The sequence below is a fragment of the Myiozetetes cayanensis genome, unplaced genomic scaffold (genome assembly GCF_022539395.1).
Source record: "Myiozetetes cayanensis isolate MyiCay16 unplaced genomic scaffold, myiCay2020 scf4, whole genome shotgun sequence".
NCBI classification, from domain to species: domain Eukaryota; kingdom Metazoa; phylum Chordata; class Aves; order Passeriformes; family Tyrannidae; genus Myiozetetes; species Myiozetetes cayanensis.
Genome location: NW_026087631.1, coordinates 70,218,317 through 70,244,475, shown reverse-complemented (window position 1 = coordinate 70,244,475; position 26,159 = coordinate 70,218,317). Strand labels below are relative to the sequence as shown.

Below are 26,159 nucleotides of genomic sequence, written 5' to 3'. Positions count from 1 at the left end.
AACAGGACAAGGGGGAATGGCTTCACACTGACAGATGATGGATTTAGATTGGGTACAAGTGTTAAGGTTTTTATAATAATTGTGGTGAGGCCCTGGCATAGGTTGCCTAGAGAAGCTGTGGCTGCCCCACCCCTGGAAGGATTCAAGACCAGCTTGGATGGGGCCAGGGTGGTGTCCCTCCTCACTGCAGGGGCACTGGAATAGATGACCTTTAAGATCCCTTCCAATCCAAACCATTCCAAGACTCTGTGATTTCTAGCACCAAGACGGTGCTACCAAGGAAAGGCACCTCACCTCCTCACCCAAGCTACGTGCAAATGACCAAGTCTTTTTTTATTTTGTTGTTTTACTAGGAATTGCGCCGGGCTGGCACTTGGAATACATTGATGTGACGGACTCTGCCATGGACAAGACGTTTCGCTTCCAGTGTGATCGCTGGCTGGCTAAAGGTGAAGACGATGGGCAGCTCATAAGAGAACTGGCTTGTGCCAACAATGACATCCTGGAGCTGAAGGAAAGGACTAGTAAGTTTGGAGTTGTCTTTTGTCACTTGCTGAGGGACCCCAGAGGCCATAGGACTGCATCTCCTGCAAGTTGCTTCACTGAAGGTTCCCATGCAGGCTTTAAGGGCTGGATTATTTCATGTACTCTTTAGTTCAAAAGTGCTGCAATAAGAAGGAAACAAATCAGGATTTATGAGGAAGAAAAAGATCGCATTGTGGGTTGAAACCTAAGAGGGAGCCCATCTGCAGTGGTTCAATCCAGCAATAAGCCAAAAGAACACATGGATGTGATCTCATTAGAAGTAATGTGCTCGAGTCTTTGAGGTGGAAAATAAGATCAGTCCTTAAAGCCTTGTAAGTAACACTGTTCAGGCTTCCTCCTTAACTCGTTCTGGCCTACTAGCTCAAGTATCCCAGCTGAACATGACACCTGAGCTTAACAGCCCATGGCCCTGGTTCTGCTCTGGGTGATCCCACCAGGCCCAAGGTAATTACACTGGGGTCTGATGTGGTGAGTGAGTCAGCCAACAAGAGCTATTTAACCACACTGATGATATGCAAAGTGCATCTCAGGAACTCCAGCAACACCGTTTTTTTTCATGAGAGTCCTGGAGAGTCGATGATCACATTACTTTAGTCTGATGTCGTTCTGCCACTGCAAAAAATCAGCCTTGTGATGCCCCTTTTGGGTACTTACAGGCCACCACAGCATCTGAGCACATCCTGTCAGGTACCTGGGTACCCTCACTCTGTTGGGAACAGTGGTGCAAAAAAAAAACAACAAAAACCAAAAAACAAAACAAAACAAAACCAAACAAACAAAAAAAAAAAACAAATCAAAGGATTTGGATGGACTGTGTTCAAAAGGGAGTGCTCAGCACAGGGGGGAGCTGAACACAGCTCATTCAAGATGGACTTTGATGTTCCTTCTGTGTCCCTTCCAACTTAGGATATTCTACGATTCTAAGAATAACTCCACCTATTCTTGCTACCCAATCGAGCAGGGTTCATATTTTTTGAGTGTTCTACCCCAGAGCGCTTAGAACTCAAACGTTCCCACAGATTTCATTGTTTCCATCCTTATTTTGAAGTGCTTTCTTGTGTGCTGTGAAAAATGTTAGGGAAGGAGTTTTTAAGCAAAGTGACAGCCAAGTGAAGAGATCTTGCTGGCCATCTGCTCCTCCTTTTCTGTTTAACGTGTGTGTTAATTATGCTCCAAAGCCTATGAGATTGTCACAGTAACAAGCGACAGAGAGGACGCAGATACAAAGGAAAACGTCTGGATCATCTTAGAAGGAAAGATGGGCCGCTCGAAGGAATTCCTCATGGAAAACTCCTCCAAGAAGAGGAGATTCGAAAGGTAGTAAAGGGAATGGTGGGCTGCAGGAACTCCCACCCAGTTGTGTGTCCTCCACAAATGCCACCTCTTCTCCAGGATGGCTTGGAGAGCTGTGTTTGTGCCGTGCTGCTTCTCATCCCCCTCCCAAAAAAGCTTGGTGGCTTCTCACCTGGATTAAAAGGAATGCATAAACCAAGTTTCTGATGGGCAGTCACAGAGTAGGCTTTAAAATGGCGAGGAAAAGGCATTTGGCAAAAGGAAATACAGATGTTGCAAGCGTGTGTGTGTCCCTTTGTATCAGTACACGCAAAGGGATTTCTGGCGAGCCCCCAGGGAGGCTCTGTGTGTGTTTCTGAGCTGGGAGGAGCAGAAGGAAGCTGGGGGTGGTTTTAATTCCTTTTGCAGCATCTCGCTGGCGGTGGGAATCAGAGAGAAAGTAATAACGGTTGGAGGCTAAATGTTGTCAGAGCTGCTCAGATTTGACTTCCCAGACGAACCTGCGGGGTGAGGCTGTGAGATCGCTGTCGCGTGAGGAAAGCCAAGAATCAGCCTCTCACTCAGACAGGCTGGAGGCACATCCACGTAACACGGGGCATATTCCTTCTCCCACGTGTCACCAAAGCGCTCCAGGTGTGAGCTGGGTTTTCTGCTTTGTTTAAGGACACAGCACGTCCTTAGGAGACAGGAACCTCGTCGGAGTCACGGGCGCTGCTGATGTTCTGTTGCTTTGCAGGGAGGAAAGGTTTTTCTGGTAAAGGAAGGTGAAATCGCAGCTGATGTGGGATGTAGCATGAATGTCTGAGGCATCATGTGAAATATGAAAGATCAGGAGGAGATTCCTCTTGACCTTCAGCTGATGGTGTCTGTGGAGGGCTTAGACACCACCCTCCAAGGCATTAGTCACAGACTATCCTTGGAGGCAGCTTGGAATAAGGACCAATCCAAGGAAATAAACCTAACAGATGCTCAGGGAACATGACAGGGGTCTAGTCAAGGGTTTGACAGAGACATGTCATCCCTGCCCCATTTCAGGGGTTTGGAACTAGATGTTCTTTATGGTTCTTTCCAAACCAGACCGTTCTGAGATTCTATGATTCCATTGTTTCCCTAAACTATTTTCAATCTGAGCTTCAGGAAGGGTGGCTGAACTAGCAAATTTAAAACAGCTATGGTGGGTAGATGTGTAACAGATACAGTATCTGTCAAGAATGAATGAATAAGTGCTGGAGGGGAAATTAGTCATTCTTTAGCTTTATCTGTAATGAGGCAAATTGATTTTGTATGTGGAACAGCTCAAGTTTATCCTGGGAAGTCCTAGTGGCAACAATTTAAAGTGTCACCCCTAATCAGAGAAAATACTAAATTTAAATATGGAAATTATACTTTGTGTCGAATGATTGTGGGTTAAATCAAATGACTGTAAATGAAGGCTTATTTTCTATCTCCTATAGCTGTATGCAAATTACTTAATGTCCATATGAGACAAGTCACTGACAGCCTTCAGGATACTGAAACCGGTCCCTGTTTCCTATAGGGGAGCAACAGACACATTTCAGTTTTCTTCAAAGAACGTTGGGGATATTGCAGCCATCTGTGTTGGTCATTGCCCAAAAGATGGGAAGAAGTCATCTGCAAAAGCTGAAGTCTTCTGGCATGTCCAGGAGATTATCGTGATGGAGATGGAGCTTTGCAACAAGTAAGTGCCTTCTCATTTGCAAGGAGCTGCTCCAGGAGGGCACTGAGGTGCTGAGCAGCTCTGCATGCGTCCTCCTGAAGCATTTCAGGCCTAAGAAGTAAAGGAAAGCCTCACTTTAGTCTGAAAGCTAAGGAAGTGTTGTTTGGTGTGTCAGGTACAGAACATCCCTGCCTGACTCACCTGTGCAATTTCGGAGTTCTTAGAGAGGGCATTTGCATGTGCAGGTAAGTTTGTAAACAAGCTGCCTTGGGTGAATCTCACAGCTAGGACAAATTGGTGTCTCAGCTTGTGGGAAATACTCCAGAGTGACTGAAATGTAAGGGGTTTGTAGGATGCTCTGCATGGACTGGTCTTTAAGTAAGTCCTGTAAAAGAGCTCCTAGAAAGAAGCTGAGGGTAAGACAAAACCTGAGCCTCTAATTCAGACCACTTTGGATCAGAGATCCTTCTGATCTGGTCCAAAAGGCTAGACATGACTGGAAATGTCACAGTCATGCATCTAGAACATACCTGAGGAGCCCTGAGCATGTGAGGTCCTACATGCTTTGGCCTGAGCCCTGTCTTTTGAAGGGGTGACATTCACACCTCAGGGAGCAGATAGCACAGAGACTGTGCAGGAACCAGAGGAGATCATCCATTTGCAGAAAAAAACTGCACTTCAGTGAAAAAATCCACACACCGTTAATTGTGTATTTCTTCTCTTCTCCATGTTATTTCCATTGCTGCTAGAGAGTTTAACTACAAGGAGTTCATTTCAGCTGAAACAATTGAGTGTTTAAGAAGAAATCCTTGAAGTGTTGGGGTTTTTTCTTTTTAAAGCTAAGAGTCTCTCCTAGCAAATTAATCAGACAGTTGAAGAGCCTTAATAATGTTTGCTGAATGAAAACTCAGTCAACTGCATACTAAAACATGCTCTTTTCTCCTGGTGGGGGAAAACCTGGAACCCTCGAAGTCCAGCTGCGCAATCAAATCCATGCACTAAACTCATTGGGAGCATGATGAAACTGCTGAAACAGCGTGTTGTGAAGGGGCCAAAGATATTCTCATAAAGGCACAGGTTTTTTTTTTAAAAGCTGTTTTAAATTAAAGAGGGCAGCCAGGAGGTACGGGTAGAGCCTGCAGCCTGTCCTTGCACTGAAGCCGGGCTCCAGCTCTGCAGATGCAGCGCTTCACAGAGGTGTTTGCTGTGCAAGGGGTCAACTGGAGAGACTGCATCACAAGAGCAAGCTCTCACTTCAAGTATTCCCCATCCCAATATCAAAAAAAAAAAAATCCACCCAGACAATCAACGACCAAATTAAAAGAGTTATGAAATTGCTGCAGCAGTAGTTGTGAAATTCTGCATAGCAGAATTATGATGGGATTTTGCCCTGTGGTGGTGGAGCTTAGTATGTGAAAGGGCTGTATTAAAATTTTCTTTGCAAATCGCAGGTCTGGAAAGGTCATCTTTTTAATTCTTGCCCCTTGTGAAGATTGGCATGCACCATTATACCCCCAGACCATGAGATATTACATAGCTGAAGAAATAAAACTGCAGCATCAGGCAACATATCCACCTCGCTCTCATGCAGTTTTTCTGTCCATGAGCCTAAAATTCTGCTCCCTCTGGAATTTCTCATTCACAAAGCCTCTTTCCAGAGAAAGAAGTGCCTCACTTTGGCTGCAGAAAATGCCAAAAGTGTTGGAAGTGCTTAAGAAACACAGCACAGCTGGAATCACAGTAACCCTTCCTCCAGGTGTTTATTTTACACACACACACACACTGGCAATCCAGCTACACTCCATTCACAAGGACCTGCTGCAGTTTGGTGAGGGTGGGGAAAGGGGGAAAAGCTCATTTGGAACTGATCTGCATCATTGGAAGTGAAATAGATCATTAAAAGCAGAGTGCTCCAGCCCCTGGCCGGGCGCCAGGTACGAGGTAATTTATGGATGTGCTCTGTGCTCCCTGCACATCACCAGAGGCAGCACTGCAGAGACAAGGGCTTCCAGCATCTAGTACCTATCATTTCTGTGTTCCATGGTTATTCTTTTTTCCCTGCTAAAGATGAAATGGGTGATCGAGAAAGGAAAGGGGAGATTTAAACATCCTCTATCCTTTTTTTCTCGTTTTTTTTTTCCCCTGCTCATCCTACCTCAGTGGGGTCTGTAACTGGACATGCCATTGCACAGGCAGAAGAGGTGACAAAAGCCCCACACCAATCCTTCCCATGTGCAGGGTGTCTGTAGCTGTGTAGGGACATGTCAGGTTTTCCAGTTGCAGTCGCATCACGGCTCTTTCGAGAGAGAAATTCTAGTGCTCCACACGTGGAAAAGTGCTGAAACAGCATTAATGTTGGGCATTTTAGCAGAATGTCCAGTCCATAACTGGCTTGTCCCAGCCGTGGTGTGGCAGCAGGGCCAGGGCAGTGCCCGTCCCTGTGCTGGCCCTGCTGAGGCACCTCCAGTGCTGGGGCAGTTCTGGGCCCTCAGACAGGAGAGACACTGAGGGGCTGGAGCGTGTGCAGGGAAGGGAACGGAGCTGGGGAAGGGGCTGGAGCAGCAGGAGCGGCTGAGGGAGCTGGGGGGGCTCATCCTGGAGAAAAGGAGGCTCAGGGGGGACCTTCTGGCTCTGCAATTCCCTGACAGGACGTGGGAGCTGGTGGGGTGTCAGGCTCTGCTCCCAGGGGGTAAGGGACAGGATGAGTGGAAACATCCTCAAGTTGTGTCAGGAGAGGTTTAGACTGGATGCTGGGGAAAATTCCTTCATAGAAAGGGTTGTTCAGCTCTGGTACAGTCTGACCAGGGCAGTGTTAGGGTTCCCATGCCTGTAGGGATTTAAAAGCCATGTGGATGTGGCACTTGGGGCCATGGGTTAGTGGTGGCCTTGGCAGTGCTGGGTTAACAGTTGGACTCAGTGATCTTGGAGGTCTTTTCCACCCTAAACACTTCTGTGACTCCATGAAATTTGCCCAGTAAAGTGGCCATCTACACCTTTAACATGCCACCGACTTTCCCCCCGGCAGATACTTTTTCAGGTGCAACTCGAAAATCCCTCTGCGATACAAGAGGCGAGACTACAAAGTCTTCGAGTGTGCCAAGGTCACCGAGAGCTTTGCCAGCAAAGCCCGGAGCCTGGTGCCAGTCAAGTACGAGACCATCGTGGTCACAGGCTTTGAGAAGGGCGCGGGGACCGACGCCAACGTGTTCATCACCATCTACGGGCTGAACGGGGACTCGGGGAAGCGGGCGCTGAAGCAGAAGTTCAGGAACCTCTTCGAAAGAGGCAAAACCAACAGGTTCTACCTGGAAACGCTGGACATGGGGGAGCTGAAAAAGGTCCGGATCGAGCACGACAACAGTGGTCTGGCACCAGGCTGGCTGGTGGAGAGGGTGGAGATCACCAACTCAGCCACCGGCGTGACCACCATATTCCCCTGCGGGAAGTGGCTGGATGAAAACCGGGGCGATGGGCTGATCTGCAGGGAGCTTTTCCCCAGGTACTGAGGAGGGCAGGGCTGCAGGAGGGGTTCGGTCCCTCCTTGTATGTGTATTTTTTTTTTTTCTCATTGTGCTCTTTTATATTGCATTTTACTTTTTAAAACAGTGGCTTTTGTACTGAGAGGTTTTTAGCAGCAAGATGTGCTTCCTAGGTTAACATTTTGTAAAATTAATACTGTTTCTTTTTTAAAAAATGCATATAAAAATGCAAATTAAATAAATACATTTGTTGCTTACTTATGATTGAGAGCCACAAAACAAACTGTCCTTTACCAGCTCAGGTATTTCTGCTTTCAGTGCTATGCCCTGACTCAGCTGGGAGAACCTACACCACTGACGAGCTCCACTTTTAGATAAGTAAAGAGGCTGAGAGAGTTGAGGCACTTTATTTAAGAAAGTTGAGCTTGGAGATCCCAGTTTTTCCTCGTTATTGGCAACTGCAAACTCTGCTCGTCCACACACGCACACACATGCACATCTCCAGAAGGCACCACATCAGAAGCAGCAGACATAGCTGAGGGTGGGGAGGACCTGCATCCACCCATCCAGGTCTTAAGCAGGGGAATCTGAGTGGTGTTTTCCACCCATGGGCTTCCTTCCCCCAAGCCAGACTCAGCTGTCCATCTGAATTCCTGCCAGTCTGCAGAGCCGAGACCTATAGTTACAGCTACCAGAGCTAAAGACCTTCCAAACAATCAATTCCACAGCAAGGAAGCTGTGCTAACTTTATTCAAAACTGACTTAGGATAACCTTCCCCTATATGGCCTGAATACCAGCTCCATTTCAGAGCAGCTGCCATTCATTTTCTTTTTTTTTTTTTCCCCTTTAATAAGGGAGCAAGTCTTTTTTCTGTGGTGAAGGGATTTCCTGGAGGCAACAACGTTTAATGCTCCTGTTGATGAGCTCTTTCCAGGTACTCGCATCTCTACAGGTACCAACAAAAAAATCCTGTTCATAAATCATTCCTTCTGGAGCCCTCTCTCCCCCCAGGAGGCAAAGCAGCAGGGCACATCCTTTGGAGGAGAAAGGGAGGTGTCTGAGCTGCCATGAGAAGACCTTGCTCCTGGCCCACCCATGAGAGGATGTCCCCCCTTCCGAAAACTGGTTTTGAACAAGCACTTTTGTATGAATAGGGACCAAATGGGTCACGAGTGGGTTAAACCCACCAAGCCCACCCACCCCATCATTCCCTGGGTTGGGGGTGATGCTTCTGCTGGGGCATGGCCTGGTTGTGCCTGGCCATGAGGCAGGATTGTCCCTGACTGCTCATGGGCAAAGGGGGCCCAAGCAAAAGCCAGTGATGCTGAGACAGGACTAAGGGGCATCTTGCAGGCACTGTTGATTGCTCATGGGTATTTGAAAGCTGCTGCATCCTACCAAAGCCCTTCCAGGGAAGTTCTGCATTTCTATTTTCCACAGCAGGCACCACTGGAGAGACTTGAGATTATTCATGGCTGTCTGTGCCAGCTCACAAATAATAGCTCAGACTAATTCATTTTAGAAACCTTTATGGTAACTGATGGTTTTGGAGCAGAGCAAGTTGCTTAAATGAGCCCAGTAATCAACCTCATCAGTGATCAACTACTTGCTGAGAGGAATAATAATAGCAGCCTTCACTGGCTGTGTTCTCCCTCCTCACTGCAGACTGGTGCTGCCAAGCTGTGAGCAAGGGGCTGGGAGCTTACAGGAGGGGCAGAACAAACCTCAGGAGGGCTGAACTGAGTGCTGGGGTCAGCAGGTGTGCTGCATCCCTGGGGTCCGGCTGGGATGGGGCTCAGGCTCCATGGATGGCCAGGGTGTCCCAGGAGTGGGATGTGGAGCATCTGGTTTTGCTGCACTTGTGCAGCGTCACTGCAGTTCCCCAGCGGGTGTTTGAAGCAAAATAGGGGTCATGCTTTTGATTTCTCTGCATTCCCTCCCACCTCAGTCCAACCAAGGCTGTGAAAAAACCCTTCCTGGCAACAGGCTTGGCCCATTTTTAGACAGATGTGTGCTGCAGTGAAATAGGAGTTTGTCCCATTAAAATGATGTAGTCCCGGCATTTCCAGCTGTCTCCAGTCAGTCCCCATTTTGCACAGAGTTGTGGGGAAGCTAGTCTTAGAGCATCACTGCTGCAGTTTAATCCCTCCCTTCCCCTGGGCAAATTCACTACACTGATACATGCTACCATGGAAGTGTTCAAGGCCAGGTTGGATGGGGCTCGGAGAAAACTATTCCAGTGGAAGGTATCCCTGCCCATGGCAGGGGATTGGAATTGGATTTTAAGGTCCCTTCCAGCCCAAACCACTCTGTGATTCTATGATGATTCTATGTTTTCAGCCCTCAGGAGCAGTGAGGCAGCTTCTGACCCACACACCATCCCTTCGTGGGGCAAAGAGGAAAGATAAATCCTTACCTTGCGTGTAAGACGCACTCCTATCTGGGAGGAATCACATACAGGAAGGAGATAGGACCGTGGATTGAAATCCTGTTGAAGCAGGAATGAACATCTTTGGGGTCACCATATCACTGTGTAGGTGGGGGAGATGGGACTGCAGACACCTGGGTTGCCATCAAAACCTCCTGCCATCCCCTGAGCAGGCACATTCAACACAAAAGCTCCAGGCGAAGCTGCCCTGAAAAGGGCCAAGGGAGAGTGTGCTGATAGGGGGTCAGCAACCCCACTGCCTCCCAGGAAGACAACCCTGGCAAAGCGTGAAGCAACTCCACTTTTTTCTTCTAAAGACTTCAAACAGGCCCCTTGTTAGTGCAAAGCTCAGCTCCACCCTGGCTCTGGGGAATCCTTCTGTTGCTACAACAACTAATGCTACAGAAGTAATAAGGCAGGAGTGGAGTTTTTCCAAGGGCTGGATTTGCATTAAGCTGCTAAATTCAACACATTCTTGGCCCAGTGCAGAACTAAGGAGGAGAAAAGCCAGATTTTTCCTAGTCCTGTGCCTTTTCCAGGGCTCCAAAAAGCTGAGCATCCCAAAGCTGATATGTTGGGCAGATGCACAGCTCCTGCTCCCACCACTAACCTCTCCCTTTTTCCTCTTTATTTCCTAATTTGTAGGGCTTTAATGCACAAACCTTCATCCAAAAACATTAATTAGATGGGAAGCAAAGAACAAGGATGGTGGCAATCAGAGTGAGTCTTCAAAACCAGGCTATCCCATGGTCTCTGTGTCCTCCATCATTTTGGGAGTCTGATGAAGTGCTATGCCTACTAAATTTATATTTACTAAGCATTTGGGCGCTGCCACTGAAAACAAGTATAAACAGAGAGCCCTTTGCAGTGTCGCATGCTGAAGGATTGGTTGCCTCTTGCTGCAGGACACAGAGAATTATTTTCAAAACTCTATGAAATTGTTGCAAAGGTTTTTTTATAGTATCATATACCTACACCAGCCTTACACTGAGGAAGACAGAATGACCGAGGGATGTGAAGTACCTTATATTCTGTATTTAGGGAATATCTTATAATCTTCCCTGCCCCATCCTTTTGTGTAGAGGTCCATTTTAAAATTGAAAAGAGCTAAAAAAAAAAAAAAGAGAAAAAAACCCCCACCAAACCAAGAATAAATATATTTATTAATGGAGTTGTACAGCTCTGAGCTCTGAGCTGCAACCTGTGAGCCAGCTGCAGTTTTAGATACTACAAAAACACAAATAAGGGCTAAGCTTCCCAACCCTGGGCAGCTGCTGCGGGAGCAGATGCTCGCAGTGAATAAAGACGTCTCATCTCGGTCCGTGCTGTTACACCTTGATGGGCACAACTCCTCTGCCTCCCCAGCACAGACACTGGCAGCTGCTCGCTGTGCTCAGCAGGGCTGTTATCAGATCCTGGTGATGCGTTTGCTGCTCCAGTTTTGAAACAAAACCAATTGCCACCTCCAGCAACGCTCTCGGCGCCGTCGCCCTTCTGGAGGACATCGGCAAGATCTCGGTGAGAAAGGGGGATATTCCACCCAGCTGGACCAGCAGGTCATTTTTAACCTGTTTTCCGTTCTCTAAAATTCTAAAACCTTCCTGTAACTAGAGGTTTGTGTTGCCTGAGCACGGTTCATCCCTTATGCAGCTTTTGCTGGATGCAGGAGGAGCGGGCAATTCCCTTCGGATGCAGGAACCAAATCTCTGTGATCAGCAGCCGCCTGTCTCCAAGGCTCATTTAGTCTAATGACACAGTCAAAACTGGGGACTGGTTTCAGCTTTTCAGGAGGAACAGCTGAATCAAGAGTGGGCAGGAGCAGAGACTGGTACCATTCGTAGTGGGAGAGAATAAAAGCACAGGAGAACCTATGAAATTAACTATGCAGGATGTAAAATTGGATGTATGACTTATTGGATTCTCCAACAGGTAACAAAAGGATTGAAAAATACCCTCACATATATTAGTTTGGATTATTTTTTTCTTCCAATTAGTTTCCTTAGTTGTTAAACAGGAGACACACACAGAAGGAGGTGTTTCTCCACCAGGAGGATGGAGAACCTTTCAATACCTCTGCAGGACATGCTAGAGATATCCTACAGGCACCATGGGATATGTTTAAAGGAGAAATCTCTCTTTAACAGGCCTTTTTTAGATATTCTGGAAAGTGATTTTGGCACCTGATCACTAAACTGGTGCCACAGGACATCACGCGTGGTGGTGTGCCCAGTCTAGAGAGCTGAGCCTCACCCCTTCCATGGAACTCAACCACCAGCAGCCTCTGCAAAACAGATGGGCAGAGTATTTCATACCCCAGCAGTGGGTTTTTTGCACATCAAAGTCCAAAGGCATAAGCAGCGAAAGAAGAATTTACTCAGACCCAAAGAAACCAGATACGAGCAGTAAATAAAGACCAAGCCCTGCCAGGTGACTTCTGCGTGGCACAGGTTTATAGTTAGCAATGCAGTTTGTTTTATTAGTTATAAATAAAGTACAAAAAATCCACCAAAAGTGAATCTAAGCATTTACACAATTTCTAATGTCTTTCCATTTCTTCAATGCACTATTGCTTTAATATTAATAATAAATATTTTTCTAGCTTTCTTCTATAAAATAGTCTATGTAGCAAAATGTTGCACAGCACAACAGAACAGCAGTAGGAATACAAAAATGTGGGTGATCCTTTCACCTGCCCAGGCCATTAAAGGAGAGGGGTTTTGTTTGCTCCTCGTTTTACTTATCCCTTTTACAGTGACATTGGGGGGGACAACAACCAACCCCCCTGTCCCCAAACAGCTCAGAATCACAGCTCCAGGCTACAGGGGAGGAGTGTTACAGAGCAGCAAGGTAAAGAACACAGACAGGTTTAAAACCTGGGGTAAGGCAAAGCAGAGCAGCACCCTGAAGGGACAGAGAGAAAAAAATTAAGGTACAGTGATTTTGTGCCTTTCTAACCCAAAACAGAATTGCATCCAAAGCCTTTTGGGGTGGGGAGGTGTGGCTACTGGCTGAGCACATGCATCAAACCTCACTTCTGTCCATACATGGCTGACACACTGACGAGGCGTGGTTATGGCTTAAAGCTTAAAATGTTATCAAAGGTACTCTCACCTTCTGGCAAAGCTGGAACACTTGATATTCAGGAGCCTTTGGGAAAGGGCAGAGCACTGTGAGAGCGGCGTGGCCGTGGCAGGATGGGGATGGGGATGCTTGGCCATGTCAGTTTGGGGCTGGCCCCCTTCTCTGGTGCAGGTTCCAGCTCTACAGTGGACTAAAAAGCTCGAAATGGAGGTTTCCCTCTTTACAGAAAAGAGGAAAACAACTGACCAAGAGAATCAGTTAGGGGCTTCTGCTCCATGCACACCTCAGAGCTGGGTTATAGCAAACGCTCATGACAGGCATTGCAAGGGGATGCCAGATAGACCCTGTGTCCATCCCACCCCCTCCCAGCTAGACATGGCATCGCAGAATCCCAGAATGGTTTGGTCTGGAAGGAACCTTAAAGATCATCTAGTTCCAAACTAGTTCCATGGGCAGGGGCACCTTCCACCAGCCCAGGTTGCTCTGAGCCACATCCAACCTGGCCTTGAAACTTCCAGGGATGGGCCATCCATAACTTCTCTGGGCAACCCGTGCCAGTGCCTTACCAGCCTCTGCGCACAGACATCAACCCCTGAAAAACTGCAATGACTTCCTCAGTTTTGCTGCCCGCAAGCCCAGGCTCACCCTCTTGCCTCCCTCACCCCAGCTGGGTGCCCACACAGAGGGTGAAGAGAGCCAAACCAAGCACCGACAGCCGCCAACATCTGGGCAAAGCCGCCACCACACCTGGGCCTCCTTCCTTGGCTTTTGGAGCAGCGTGTGGAGCCTCGCACTAAAGGGTGCGATGCATTGCCCCGAGCACAGCCTTGCAGTGGGGGCCTGCTGGGTGTCATTGCAGGGTCACACATGCAGCACAGAGCAGCAGCATCGCCAGCGGCGGCGGGGACAGGGCGGGGGCCAGGAACCAGCCAAAAAATGTCTTGGTTTGGCAGGGCGTCGTTAACCGCCTTCAATGCACGAGGACGCAAGCGAAAGGATCACCAGAGTTTGATTATGAGTGCAAATAATATTCATATATATGTGCTAAACACAGTCACTATATTGCAGTTTTCCACTATGTCACAGCATACAGAATCAAAGGTTTGCATTTTTATGGAATGTATCCAAGGTAACAGCACCACAGTAATACAGTTTGTAATCACACACCCTGATTTTTTTCTCTTTTTTTTTTTTCTTTTTGACAAGATAAGCATTACCCCCACATCCCCTGTTTATTTTTTTTTTAAGTACCGATGCATGCAAAGCATTCCATTCCCAGAAACAATGCAAAAATGAGGTAATAGGAGTAATAAAAAAAATTAGTAGTAATTTCTAAATAAATAAATTATAATTAAAAATGCAAAAAAACAACTATAAAAATAATTAAATAAGAACCCACAATATCTACAAGTTAGTCATAAATTATGATTGTTAAATATAAGGCATTTAAACTCACAAAACCCTGTAAACTATCGATGTTTTGTTTCTAGAGATTTTGTTGTTGTTGTTTCATTTTGTTGTTGTTTTTTTTTTAACTCACCCTATTATCGCAACCTACTCGTACAAATTATTTAAATGCAAAGGAACCTGACACACCAATACAACTCCAGATGCTGTAAATTCGCACACACCGTGGGATCAGTCACTCACACTAGACCATGGGAGTTTGGTGCTTTTCTTCACCAAAGGGTTTGGCTGTTTTTTATTTGTTTGTGTTTTTTTTTTTTCTTTTTTAGTTTGATTGATCTTTTTTTTTAAAAACTGTGCTTGTTTATTAGGCAAATAGTAACACTTTCCCACAGGCTTTAAGAAAACACGCTGTTCAGGAGCGCCCCTCATGCCCTCCTCACCCAGCCAGGGTCCCTGTCACTCTGTTCCTCTCCAGTTTCACCCCCAGCTCATGCCTGGACAAACTGGACCTCCTTACAGTGTATTTTGCCAGCAAAGCCTTGTATAAAATAGCAATAGTAGTATTATTTGTAATGCTGCTTCAATCTGCTGCTGCTGGAGCCAGCCCCAAGGATGGACCACTCCTTGACCAAGGGACATCAGGGCTGGGACCACCACGGACCCCAAGAAGCTGTTGCTTGTGCTGGGTGTCAAATACATCATAAAATCATGGAATAGTATGAGTTGGAAGGAACCTGAAAAGGCCATCTAGTTCCAACTCCCAGATGTGGGCAGGGACACCTTCCAGGGTGCTCAAAACACTGTCCAGCATGACCTTGAATGTTTCCAGGGATGGGGCAGCCACAGCTTCTCTGGGCAACCTGTGACAGTTTCTCATCACAGCCGAGAATTTTTTCCTTATGTTTTCCCTGTATCCCACCAAGTGTCCCGCTCCCCTCCCTCCTACCTACATGGACACACGAATAGAGAAGCTCTTGCACCTTCACATCCGTGGGGATTCCCCCTTTCTCTCCCCTCTTCCCTTGGGAAAAAGAAAAAAAAAAAAAATCTCTCTGTGGTGCCTCTGAGGTTGGTGTTTTCCAATTACAGCTCTTGGGAATCTTCTGATTTCTCAGATAGCAGTTCTTGATTGATTCTACTTGGAGAGCATCACTTGGCTCCAGCAAAACGGATGCTCAGGGGAGCCAGAAATCATTCCCACCACATCTGAATTTTCAATATATAATGTTCCTGACTAATTCCCCTGCTGCTCCTCTGCAGCTCTTTTGCTCCCCTAGTACGAAATTTAAAAAAAAAAAAAAAAAAGAAAAGAAAAGAAAAGAAAGAAAAGGATTGTTTTGGTTGTGAATGTCGTTTTTTTCTGGAGGGTTTTCCGCTCGGTTCCTGTGGTTAGCGTGCTGAGGTGTTTTTTTTCAGGGGGAGCATGGATCACAACAGCTCGCTCCTTCGGGTATTACCTCTTAATTCTGTTTTGAGTGTTAATGTGATTAAGCTGTGTTTTAACAACCACTGATTACTCCGTGTGGATACGGCCTGAAACATGTACACAAGCTCACATGGGTGCAGATACACTTTCTCTGAGGCAGGTCACAACCCAGCAGCAAAACTTCCAAAAAGCAGCAGCCCCACTTCCAGCCTCCCTCCCCCTCCCACGACCAAGTGCTCATGGCCTCAGCAGTGCCTTGTGAGCATCGAGTTTTCTTCTGTCCTGTTATCAGAGATGCTTTCGCACGGGAGAAGAGTCGACGTTTTGCACCTCTCGGCACCTCTCTGGTGTTACTATACCCCGAATCACAGCTGTAGGCACCCACTCCAGTAACCATCACTTTGGAGCAGTGCTGGTGAAGCCAACCAGTCACACAGCTCACAGGAGAAAGCATCACAGACAGTGGCAATCAAATAGACAGGTCTTCCTTGGATTTTGATATGAAAAGCTACTTTGTTAAAGATACAGAAAGCAAAGAAACAGCATCTAGTCCAATATTATGCCCCTACAGAAAGTGTCCAGCACCAGCAGACAAGCAGGAACGAAGCTTCCCCCTATTGCTTCGCTCGTTTTATCCCCAATTTTTATTTTTTTAAGCTTCTCTAAATTTGCAACACACTGTAAATGCAAGGGAAAGAAGCACACGCGGCTGAGGCAAAGAGCGCAAACCCTTCTGACTGTAAACAGGATTTTGCTTTTTCTCCTCTTCCCCCACCCCAAGGGTGGGAAAGTTTTACCTCTTTATTCCCCCCTCTGCAATGTATTAATCAGGCACCAAAATAAGGAATCTATGAAAAAATATTTGGTGCAAAATAGGTAACAGCAACATGTCCACCACAAGATGAGTAGGGCATCAAACACAACATTTCTTAAGCTAACATGCTCCAGATGTCATCCATAGAAATAGTTAAAGGACCCCAAACATTTCTCTACATATTCGAGAGGTATATATACAATCCCCATGAAGTGCAGGATTGACAGGCCAGGCTACCACAACTAGTTCCTTCATGTTCAACACTAAATCTTCTGCAGCACGGGGTCTCTGAGCTCTGGGAATGTCAGCTCCCTATCACTGGGCCTGTATCCTGCGTATGTGCAATATCTCCTACTGCTAGATATTGTACCACCACCTCCTCCTCCTCACTAACGTGCCTGCAGACTTTTCCTCTCAATCAAATGGCTCAGAAGGCAAAACTTTTGCTGCAAGGGTCTATGGCCATACGACCTGGTAAGGAAAATGGTGTGTCCAGCCAGTCCTTTCAGCTGTCCGAGCCGAGCTGTGTTTCAATATCCACCCTGCAGATCGGGCACTTCTTGCTGGTGGTCAGCCATTGGTCCATGCACATTTAGTGGAAGAGATGCATACAGGGCAACCGCCTGCAGGGACAGAAAAATACCACCCTGTCAGGATGGAGGAGGCCCAAGGGGCTGAGAAGAAAAGCAAAACACATGGGGGAAGCACTGGAGAGGGGACACCACGGTTGCTGAGGTCCTGCAGGCTCTTCCAGTCACGGCAGCTCACACAGGGAAGTAAAGTGGAGATGCTGTCCTTCTTGGCCTATTAGAAACCCCCACACCACCCTGAATTGAGTTGCTCCACCTATTAGTGGCTCTGACTGCTGCTTTTTATTCTTTCAGGAATAAAGTTATACTACAAAGCCTCTTGGTTCTTCATCACTGCGAGTCACTGGCAGTTAGGTGGGTCCCCACTGCTCCTGCCCGGTGTCTGGAGTGCCCCCAGGGAATGTGGGTGCTTTTTACCTACACCACCTTTGCCGTCATCTGCCCTTGTGATACAGAGGGCACAAGAACCCACAGCAAGAGGATCAGAGCTTTCCTTGAGTGTTTAAGGCAATTAAAGGGTGAGAAACAGGACCAGGCACCTGTCACCTGCAATTCCTTCAGCCACGGTAGTTTAGTCCCTTGCAATTTCTTGTCCCCACTCTCTGTCACAGTCAGAGATCTGACCTAGACAACAGGCTGGGATGTCTATTATGGATAACTGGGATTCTGCTGTTGGCTCAGGAAGGTTCCTTGTGACGACGTGGGCAGAGTAATCTTACTTATTCTACAATAAAGCAGCTCTGTCCTGGACACAAGCCCAGATCTCCTGGACTTCATACTCACACTGCCTTTTATCATGCTTTGGTCATCAGTCAAGCTCAGATGTTGATGACTGCAAGCTCCAGATGGCTGCCAGAGACCTGGGACACATCCCTCTTTAACAGTTTGCCACCTGGCCTATTGGCACAGCCTTGAAGCAGGTGATCCAAACCCAGGAGACACTATAAAAACTTGTCCCTCCTGCTGTTGCACAGCTCTTCCTACTTACAGCCCACACCAGTGCCCACCTAAGTAGTGTTTGGTTTCCCAGACTCTGCAACAACCCAAGTGGGTTTATCAGGACCAAGAGCAGGAACAATCCCACAAGAGCACAGTGGCATTGATCCAAATAAGCACAGCTCAGACGGCATGGAGAGGCAGAAGAGCAGATGGGAGGATCATACCTGACGTCTTCTCCGTCTTCAAGCATGGACAGGCAGATTGTGCATTTCTCATCGGTGTCTGACTCCTCTCCATCGTCTTGCTCAGCTTTGCCTTCCTGTGGTCTTCTCTGCAGCAAGGTTAAAGACATCATTTGGTTAAGCCTTGACATTTTAATGGTCTCCCAAGCCTGGACAGTTGCAGGAAGGTAAATAATAAGAGCTTTTTCTATCAGCCAGATCCTCCAGCCTGGGGAAGCCAGCCAAGCCAAAACAGTCAGTGAGATGAGGATGCCACCAACATGCTGCTGGCTGACCTGCCTCCTCCTGGGGCCAGTGGTTGGTGCTAGTGCCCCAAGGAGCAGCCTGTCCTCTGCTGCCCTAATACAGCCTCCTGCCACTTCCTTGCAGTGGGGATGGCCCCATGGTCTCCTTTGCTGGAAGCTTCTCCCATGCCAGCCTGGCCACCAGCCCAGCCCCGTGCTGCACCGCAGGGCAGTGCTTAGCCTGTCAGCACTCCCCTTTTCTCTGTTCTCCTATTAATACCGTTTTTTCTGGATCCACTGGAGATGCAGTCAGAGGTAAGTGCAGGAAGAGATATCTCACTTCCCCTCTGGGCAGCGCAACATCCCTACACACGTTACCGCCCAGCCGGGGGGCGACCAACACACGAAACTGCTACCCAAACAAGCATTTTTCCCGTTCTCTACTCGGCACAACCCGAAGATGTGCCACCCGTTTTCCTTTCAGGGAAGAGATCAGCTCCGACAGAGGAGACACCCCTTGCGGAGGGAGGGGAGGACAAGGTCCCCCACACCACGGAGCCGCCGCCCTCACTCACGTCGGGGCGCACGGGCGGCGCCGCTTGCATGCAGAACAGGGTGGGTTTGCATGCACCAAGCCCCCTTGGAGGTGTGCACTTTCTTACCAGGTGCGGACAGGGGGGGAATTGCACCCGCTGGGTGGGAGAAGGCTGAGACCCCTTTGAAAATTTGGCCCGCAGCTTCCTAGCCTAGAAGTGAGAAACAGCCAGCTGAGCTACGCCACCGCTTCGGCCCCGGGAGCCCCCGCAAGACGTCAAAGCACCGCTTCTGGGTTCTGCATTCCTCCCCTGCTCTGGGGGATGTTTTGGGTGATGGTTCCAGCTCTCCAACCCTGAGGATTGTGACCCGCTAAAGTCCTTCCTTCTGTCCGCTCCTTCACGCCCACAGCCCTCGGCCAGCTGGGAGGGGCTGGCAGCCGTGCCGTGTTTTCGGGGCACTCACCTTCTTGTACTTGTGGGGGAAGGTGAATCTCTCAATGGTGTTCTGGACGGCGCCCCGGCTCACACTGCCCAGCCTGTCCTCCAGCTGCAGCAGCTCCTGCGGCACAGGAACATCAGGACATGCCATCCTCATTGCTCCCAAGGCACGAGGTCCCACCACACAATCCTACCCACTGGTGACCGAGGCTCCCTCCTGTCCCTTCCTCGGTGGAAATGCCCATCAAACCCACACCAGTCATGCTTTCATGATGGATCTGAGCCCTGGCACTTTGGGTTAATAACTAAGGGCTCGAGGCACAGAGCTGGATATCTAGTATTTCACAAATTAGGGTGCAATCTGAGCTCCATCTGACAAGCTAGGGAAACAAAACCCCTTAGAACTGGAGCGCTTAGTTTACACACATGAAAGGAGACAGAGTCAACTCAAGCCAGACCCAGGCCCTTTGGAGTAAACTCTCTTTTACCAAACCCACTCAACCCCTTTGCCTCCCAGTTATTACTAAAATTGCTGAATGACTCAATGCAATTTCCATGCCACAAGACAGTGTTACAAGTTTATACCAGAGCTTGCATAGATTCCCAGTACTTCAGAAATTAATAATTCCAGTCCCCAGGATATACTTACTTCGTAGCTCTCCCGCACAGCAGATGTGTGCCTGCTTGGGTTCAGTCCCTGAAGAGCAAGCAACTGAAGCTGAGGGTAAGGGTAATTTCTGATTTCATGAACAACCTGCAAGGAGTGAGGGAGAGAGATAAAGCTACCTGTACTTATCTTGCTTTAAAAATACAAACTGAAAGAGCAGATTGACACCTCCACTGATGGAAGCCTTTTAATAACCAAAAAATGAGGTTTTATTAAATAGATCTCCTATGAATTATCTAATAACATGCATTTCTTCTGAATAAACTATCTGTTATAATAGTTTCTGCAGCATCCATAATATTGCAGTTCCAAACTCTCAACACGGATCAGCTTTAAAAGAAATTTTATTTTATTTAAACGGATGGATTTCTCTTCATCCAAGCTTTGATTTTTTTTTCTTTTAAGGCTTACTGTAGTACACAGGTGAGAGGGTCTGACTACAATGCATGAGGAAAATACACCCTCGTGGGATTCCTGAGGATGCTTAAAGGATTAGCAGGGCTTGTCATGGCTCAACTCCAAAGACAGCACCCTGCTAGGAGAGTGGGTAGCAAATGACCCCAGTCAGCTCATTTTCTTAGCAAACCCACCCCCGCCTGTGCAGGTGGCCATGCAAAACCTTTACAGGTGGCATCAAAGCTGGTGTAGAGAACAATAACAGGGTGAGGGGTGATCTTCAGGGCTGAGCCCAGGGAAAGGAGTCACCCACTGCCCATCCTTCTACATAAAAAAAAAAAAATGTTCTGGGAGCCCACAGTTTGTTCCAGTATTAATAATATTATTAATAATAACTGCTGAGTCTCTCACATCCTGCCCGGGTTTTGCAGACCAGCTTGTGAGCCCTGGCGCTGCACACGATGGACAGAATCCTTCCAGAACATCTGAGCTTTTCCTTTTCTCTCTCTAATCCAGTGCAGCGATGCAACATCATCCTTTCAGACACTCCCTCCCACGGCCGGAGATAAGTGGGATTCGCAGAAGACAGGTGATAGAAAGATAGCAGCCTTTATTTTGACTGCCTTCTGGCAGACAATGCATAAAACATTTCTCAGTAAGAGCGTTTCACTTACCATCTGCGTTGAGGATGTGCTTCTGGGGAAGTGGTGCATCCGAGGCGTGGCCAAGTAATGCTGATATGGCTGAGGGACGGGACGGACCTGGAACTGGGCGTGAGTCAGTCCCGCGTCGACGCTGAGGTCCCTGTGGGCATGAGGATGGAAATGTGGCTTTGAATGCCGTGGATTTGTTCATGGACTACAGGCCACGCTCATGGAGCAACCTCGCCCATGGGCTCTGGGCTGCTGTGGGGTTCCTCAGCCTGGGGAGATGCTCCTGGGAAGGGAGTTTTCTCTAATTTGGGCAATCACCCACCAGGCCAGCACAGAGGAGTGAGGGGTTGGTTTTGTACCGGTGTTTGTATTGGTATGGTTAAGGGCTGAGCAGATGCAGCTCTGCTAATTTCATAGCAAGAGCATTTTGGTGGCTCAAAATGATGCCCAGGCTCAGTAACTCAACCTGGTCAGGCCAGGTCCTACCTGTGCTGCCACTATTATGATGTGCCTTGAATATTTTGCAGGAATATAGGTAGTTAGTCAAGGGACACACCAACGAACAATTCTGGGTGGTTGTTAGGAGATAGCTAGGTGCTGCCTGGGAGCTTTTTGAAGTGCCTGTGCTCTCCTTGGAGATCTCCCAGCCCAGACTGTGGTAGGACTGGGGAGTCAAAGGAGATCTGCACCTCAACTGAATCCACACTCAGGGTGGTGAGGGTGTGAGATGTGAGGGTGGTGAGGGCCTGGCACAGGCGGCCCAGAGAAGCTGTGGTTGCTCCATCCCTGGAAGTTTCAAAGCTGGACAGGCCTTGGAGCAACCTGGTCTAGCAGAAGGTGTCCCTGCCCAGGGACTGGGGGTGGAACTGGGTGATCTTTGAAGCCCTTTTCAACCCAGACCATTCTGTGATTCTACGATTCTGTGAACTTCAGAGCTGCGATTTGTGCAGAAAACATAAAAGTTTTAAGAAATGTCTGGATGCGACTGCTGTAGGAAAGCATGTCACACAACTAGCAGGCCAACAGCAATGGAGTAGGTCACCCCTGATGGCCCCACTGACCTGCATGCAGCCTGGCCCAGGCCAGCAGAGGTGGAGCTCATCTTGGTGAGTCTGGGCACTTTTACGCAGAAGAATAGCCCAGCTCAATCCCAGGACCTGGCATGACCAAGAACCCACCCAACCTCACAGCTCTGCCCAATCCACCACAGAGAGATAAACTGCAGCCCCATCGCCACACCATGTGGAGGGGATGGGAGGAGACCCAACGCAGCATCTCCATCTATAATCCAATTAGCTGATCCCTGTTCTCTCCAGCCAAAGAGTCTCTCAGCAAACGAGCGCTTTGAACATCACTCGCTTCATCATAATTACAAAATCCGGCGCTCTAATAACCATTGTCTTCACATTTGCCAAAGCAGAGCTAATTAGAGCGCAGGGGTGGCTTCCCCGTCTCAGCCTCGAACTTCTCCTCCCCTGCATGGAGGGCGGCAGCAGCGCGTACCACGGCTTGTTAGGAGCCACCCAGATGTGTCCTCCAGCAGCTGTGAAATTGCTTCAAAGAAGGCACAGGACATAAAGAGACAGTAAATGTAGAAATCCTTCATCCATAACAGCCTGTGCACCAGGCAGCAGCACCAGGGATCTAGAATCCCGTAGTAAGGCACCCTGCACCAAGGTGGACTTGATGATCCTTGTGGGTCCCTTCCAGCTCAGAACATTCTGTGGTTCTGTGATTCTTATTTGAGGCCAGGAGAGGGACTATCTTTACTGGCCCTGTGCTAGAGAGACAAAACCTGGCAGGGCATAAAACACAGCAGGCAACTGGCCAAACACCACCAGGGTGAGAATTCACAGCACTGGGCAGTTTCCAGCTCCGGTATCACAATTTTGGGTATTTTTCCAATTGTTTAAGAGTGTTCCCAGGTGGACAGAAAGATAAACTGGAAATCAGGAGGCTTTGGTTCTATTCGTAGCCGTCACTTTCCTGATGCATGACCTTGACTGTTTCCTCAGTGACGTCCCGTATTTGCTCTCTACAAAACAGATGTCGTATTCCATGGAGTGCTTTGAGATCAAGGACTGAAGAGATCTCTCAGAGGTGAATGGCCATTATTAACTCGCACAAGTAGTTGTAACAATAGTACTGCTGAACTGTTTGTGCACCTAGAGACTTAAAATCAGATGTTGAGGCTCCTGAAGTGATAGTGTGGATCTACAGATGGGCCTAAAGCAGAATGGTACTATGTTTTCCCGGGGTTTGGGGGTGGCTAAGCAGAGTGGACCAGCTGAAGAAAATCAGAAATAACTATTGCTTTCTATCCTGAGCTACAGGGATGACTGTACAGCGTCTTGATGCTCAGATGAGAGGTTCAAGAGCTGTGGTGCTTATGGCACACGGGCTGCCAACAACCAAAAGTGTTGGATAAGACTCCAGATAACAGGCTGGATGGTCATCACTAAGTGCGCGTGCAGGAGATGATTTATGGAACCAAATGGTAGTTTATTTATTCTTCACCAGGAGATTTTTAATTGAGGTTGGGCTCTCTGGGATGACTGATCCACTTCAGATCCCCCTTCCATCCCCACTTCCCATGGCAGTGCCCACCACCAACTGCTTCTGAGGAAAATGCCCGCTGCTGCTCATCCAGGGGTAACACATTAGAGGGAAGTTTTTGTATATCTGTCCCTTGTACGTGTGTCCCAAGGGGAAATGAGTCACCCAAACATATACACACAGTGTATGGTTTCTGTCATCCCCACTCCTTAGGTTTCATAAGGTTATGGAGCAACACAGCGTGGAAAAGGAGGGAGGAGGAGGGAACACAAAGTGATGCTTTATCAGATCCTTCTAATGATTATAATTAAACGCTCTGCGCTGAAAGAGAGGCAGAAAGAATGGCTCTATCCAGATGGTACATGAGCTGCTTTGCAAACTGATCAGAGCCATGTCAACCTGACCGCATTCAGCCCACGGGGATGCCAGTAATGGGAACACCTGAGAAGAAAATGGCAGAAGGACATGGCCATATTTTAGGCTGTCTATTACTGCACTGAAGGGGAAAAAAACCCCACCCTGTGTTAAAAGGGCTATTCACTTGTAGAGTAAAGCATTTAGATGTTAGGAAATGCCATCATTAAGATTTCCTATCCTGTTTTATTTTGGTCCCCTTGCACATATACATTGTGATTGTCTCTAATTACAAGTTCACATGCTATTTTTTCCATTCAGTGCGCAGAATGGACTTTACTCAGTTTACAGGCAGCTACTCAGAAGTATGTTTTTATTATTCTATCAAGTAGGGCACCATACCTTATGAAATGTTCAAGAGCTCAAAACCTGCTCTGAAAATGAAATGATCAATTCCCTGCAAAGCTTTGTCGGGGTATTAAACACTACGGTGGCAGAATGATTAACACGTCTTGATTCATACCACCCTGCATGGCAGAGCAGCGTGGTGGTCCCTAATTGAGACCACTGAAGAAGTTATAGCCACTGTTTTTTGGGTGCCTGAAGGACAGCAGAAGGTCTAGAAAAAGGTAGAGAAAGTGTTCTATAGAAAAAAGACCCTGTCAGTGCCTGCAGCAGGAAGAGTCACCGGGGAAGAGTGACGCTTGGCTGCACTCTACATCTGTAGGTGAAGAGTTATGGGCAATAACAGTGGAGCATGTTCAGGGAAGGGAACGGAGCTGGGGATGGGTCTGGAGCACCAGGACTGGCTGAGGGAGCTGGGGGAGTCTCAGCCTGGAGAAAAGGAGGCTCAGGGGGGACCTTCTGGTTGTCTACAGCTCCCTGACAGGAGAGGGGAGCAACCCTTGCAGCCTTCCTGGGACTTTTTAAACACCTCACTCAACACACTAGTGAAAGGTGGATCACTTACCAGTCCGTGCCTTCTGCTAAATACCTGGGCTGGGGCCCCATGGGTTGTGGAGTCTGCAGTTGGTGGCTGAAGTCGAAGCTGGGGTGTAGGCGGTGAGGCTGGACAGACATGCGCTCTTGAGCCCGCCTGCAGCAGAGGGAACAGCAGCAGAGTGAGGCACAGGTGGCACTGGGACGCGCAGCTCCTGCTCCAACCTCATGTCAATAAGCCATGGGAAAACCCCAGTGTGAATATGTGTCCAACGTAAAAAAGTCCAGGCAGGTGTCAGGGATAAGTGGTTGGGAAGAGAGACCCAGGGCTACATCATTTCCTCATGGTCGCCACGGGCATTTACTCTCAAGCCCTTTGCCACCCCACATACACTCAGTTTACAGGAGATACTATTTGGTGGCAACATGGAGAGAAAAAGAAGAACTCAAACACCTTCTTCAGCAGCTTCATGCTGTTTGCACTATTTTCTTTCTCTCCACAGTCAGCCCCATAAACAACACACAAGATAAAACGTGTCCCTGCTTCAGCCGTGATCCATCATCATAAAGAAGCTGCAGGTTGTCTCGTCTCCCCATGCAGTCCATAAACTCCTGGGGAACCTCATTCATAACTGGATTACTCAGGAGTGACTGAAAGCAGAATTTACTCTCCCTGGCCTTTGCCAACATTCCTCTGGCTGATGGACAGGCCAGGCTGGCATCCAGCTCCTTCTCCCTCAGCTCTGCTGCCATTGCAGGCAGGGAAAAGAAAGTGGTAGAAAATACAACAGAGTTTTCCTAGGGATTTGAATCTTGTGGTTATTGTTTAGTTCAACCACTCAGTGGATGAGGATGTGCTGCCTGATCAATGTCCACAGATGGCAAGAGACAAAGTGGATGCACAACCAGGATTTACATTACAGACAGACTCATCACCTTCACTCCCTGCTGAGTCCCCACTTACCAGAGGAGCCATCACAAAGCAAATCTTCAGAAAAACACCAGAGCAAATGGAGCAGGGAACTGCAAGCTAAATAACTTTTCACACAGCCACAGCTCAGAGACCTCGCTTCAAAGGCACGACCCACGCTGCCATTACTGTGACCTCCTGCCCCACACCTGCAAGGGTTCTGACACCCTCCTCCTCTGCTGCTGTGCTTTCAGAGACAAGCTCTGGGCCTGGCCAAGAAGTTCCTGCCTTTTTTCACAGCCCACTTACGAATATAATACTGACAGCATTTACCAAATGCGTGGAATTGTGTTCTGTGCTTTTATTTGAATTCAGCTTATGACTAAGAGATAAACAGTTGTATCATCGGTGCCTCAGCTTTGAACATACCCGCCACCCAATTATTATCTAATCATTAAAACCACCTAAAATCCAGCCTATGCAAAACAAAACAATGATGAGAAGAACACGCAATTTTAAACCAGAAAGGGTATGGAAAGAAAGGGTTTTCTATCTGTAG

At 47.9% G+C, this 26,159-nt stretch overlaps 2 protein-coding genes across 3 annotated transcripts in view; one reads left to right on the top strand and one right to left on the bottom strand.

The window, feature by feature from the left end:
- Positions 1-7,133, top strand: part of LOXHD1 (lipoxygenase homology PLAT domains 1) — a 150,161-nt gene extending 143,028 nt beyond the window's left edge. Inside the window, exons 38-41 of the mRNA XM_050329855.1 lie at positions 354-524; positions 1,725-1,863; positions 3,377-3,538; positions 6,543-7,133. Of these exons, the coding sequence (XP_050185812.1) occupies positions 354-524; positions 1,725-1,863; positions 3,377-3,538; positions 6,543-7,023 (953 nt within the window). The 3' untranslated portion in view covers positions 7,024-7,133. The remainder of the gene's footprint in view (positions 1-353; positions 525-1,724; positions 1,864-3,376; positions 3,539-6,542) is intronic.
- Positions 7,134-11,873: 4,740 nt separating this feature from the next.
- ARK2C (arkadia (RNF111) C-terminal like ring finger ubiquitin ligase 2C) overlaps positions 11,874-26,159 on the bottom strand; it is a 50,259-nt gene continuing 35,973 nt past the window's right edge. The window contains exons 3-9 of one of the 2 annotated variants that reach the window (XM_050329196.1): positions 24,722-24,847; positions 20,863-20,992; positions 19,775-19,879; positions 19,151-19,246; positions 18,814-18,897; positions 17,910-18,016; positions 11,874-16,779 (exon numbers count right to left, since the gene is read on the bottom strand). In XM_050329196.1, the coding sequence (XP_050185153.1) occupies positions 16,749-16,779; positions 17,910-18,016; positions 18,814-18,897; positions 19,151-19,246; positions 19,775-19,879; positions 20,863-20,992; positions 24,722-24,847 (679 nt within the window). In that variant the 3' untranslated portion in view covers positions 11,874-16,748. The remainder of the gene's footprint in view (positions 16,780-17,909; positions 18,017-18,813; positions 18,898-19,150; positions 19,247-19,774; positions 19,880-20,862; positions 20,993-24,721; positions 24,848-26,159) is intronic. The other variant, XM_050329197.1, reaches the window with a different exon arrangement.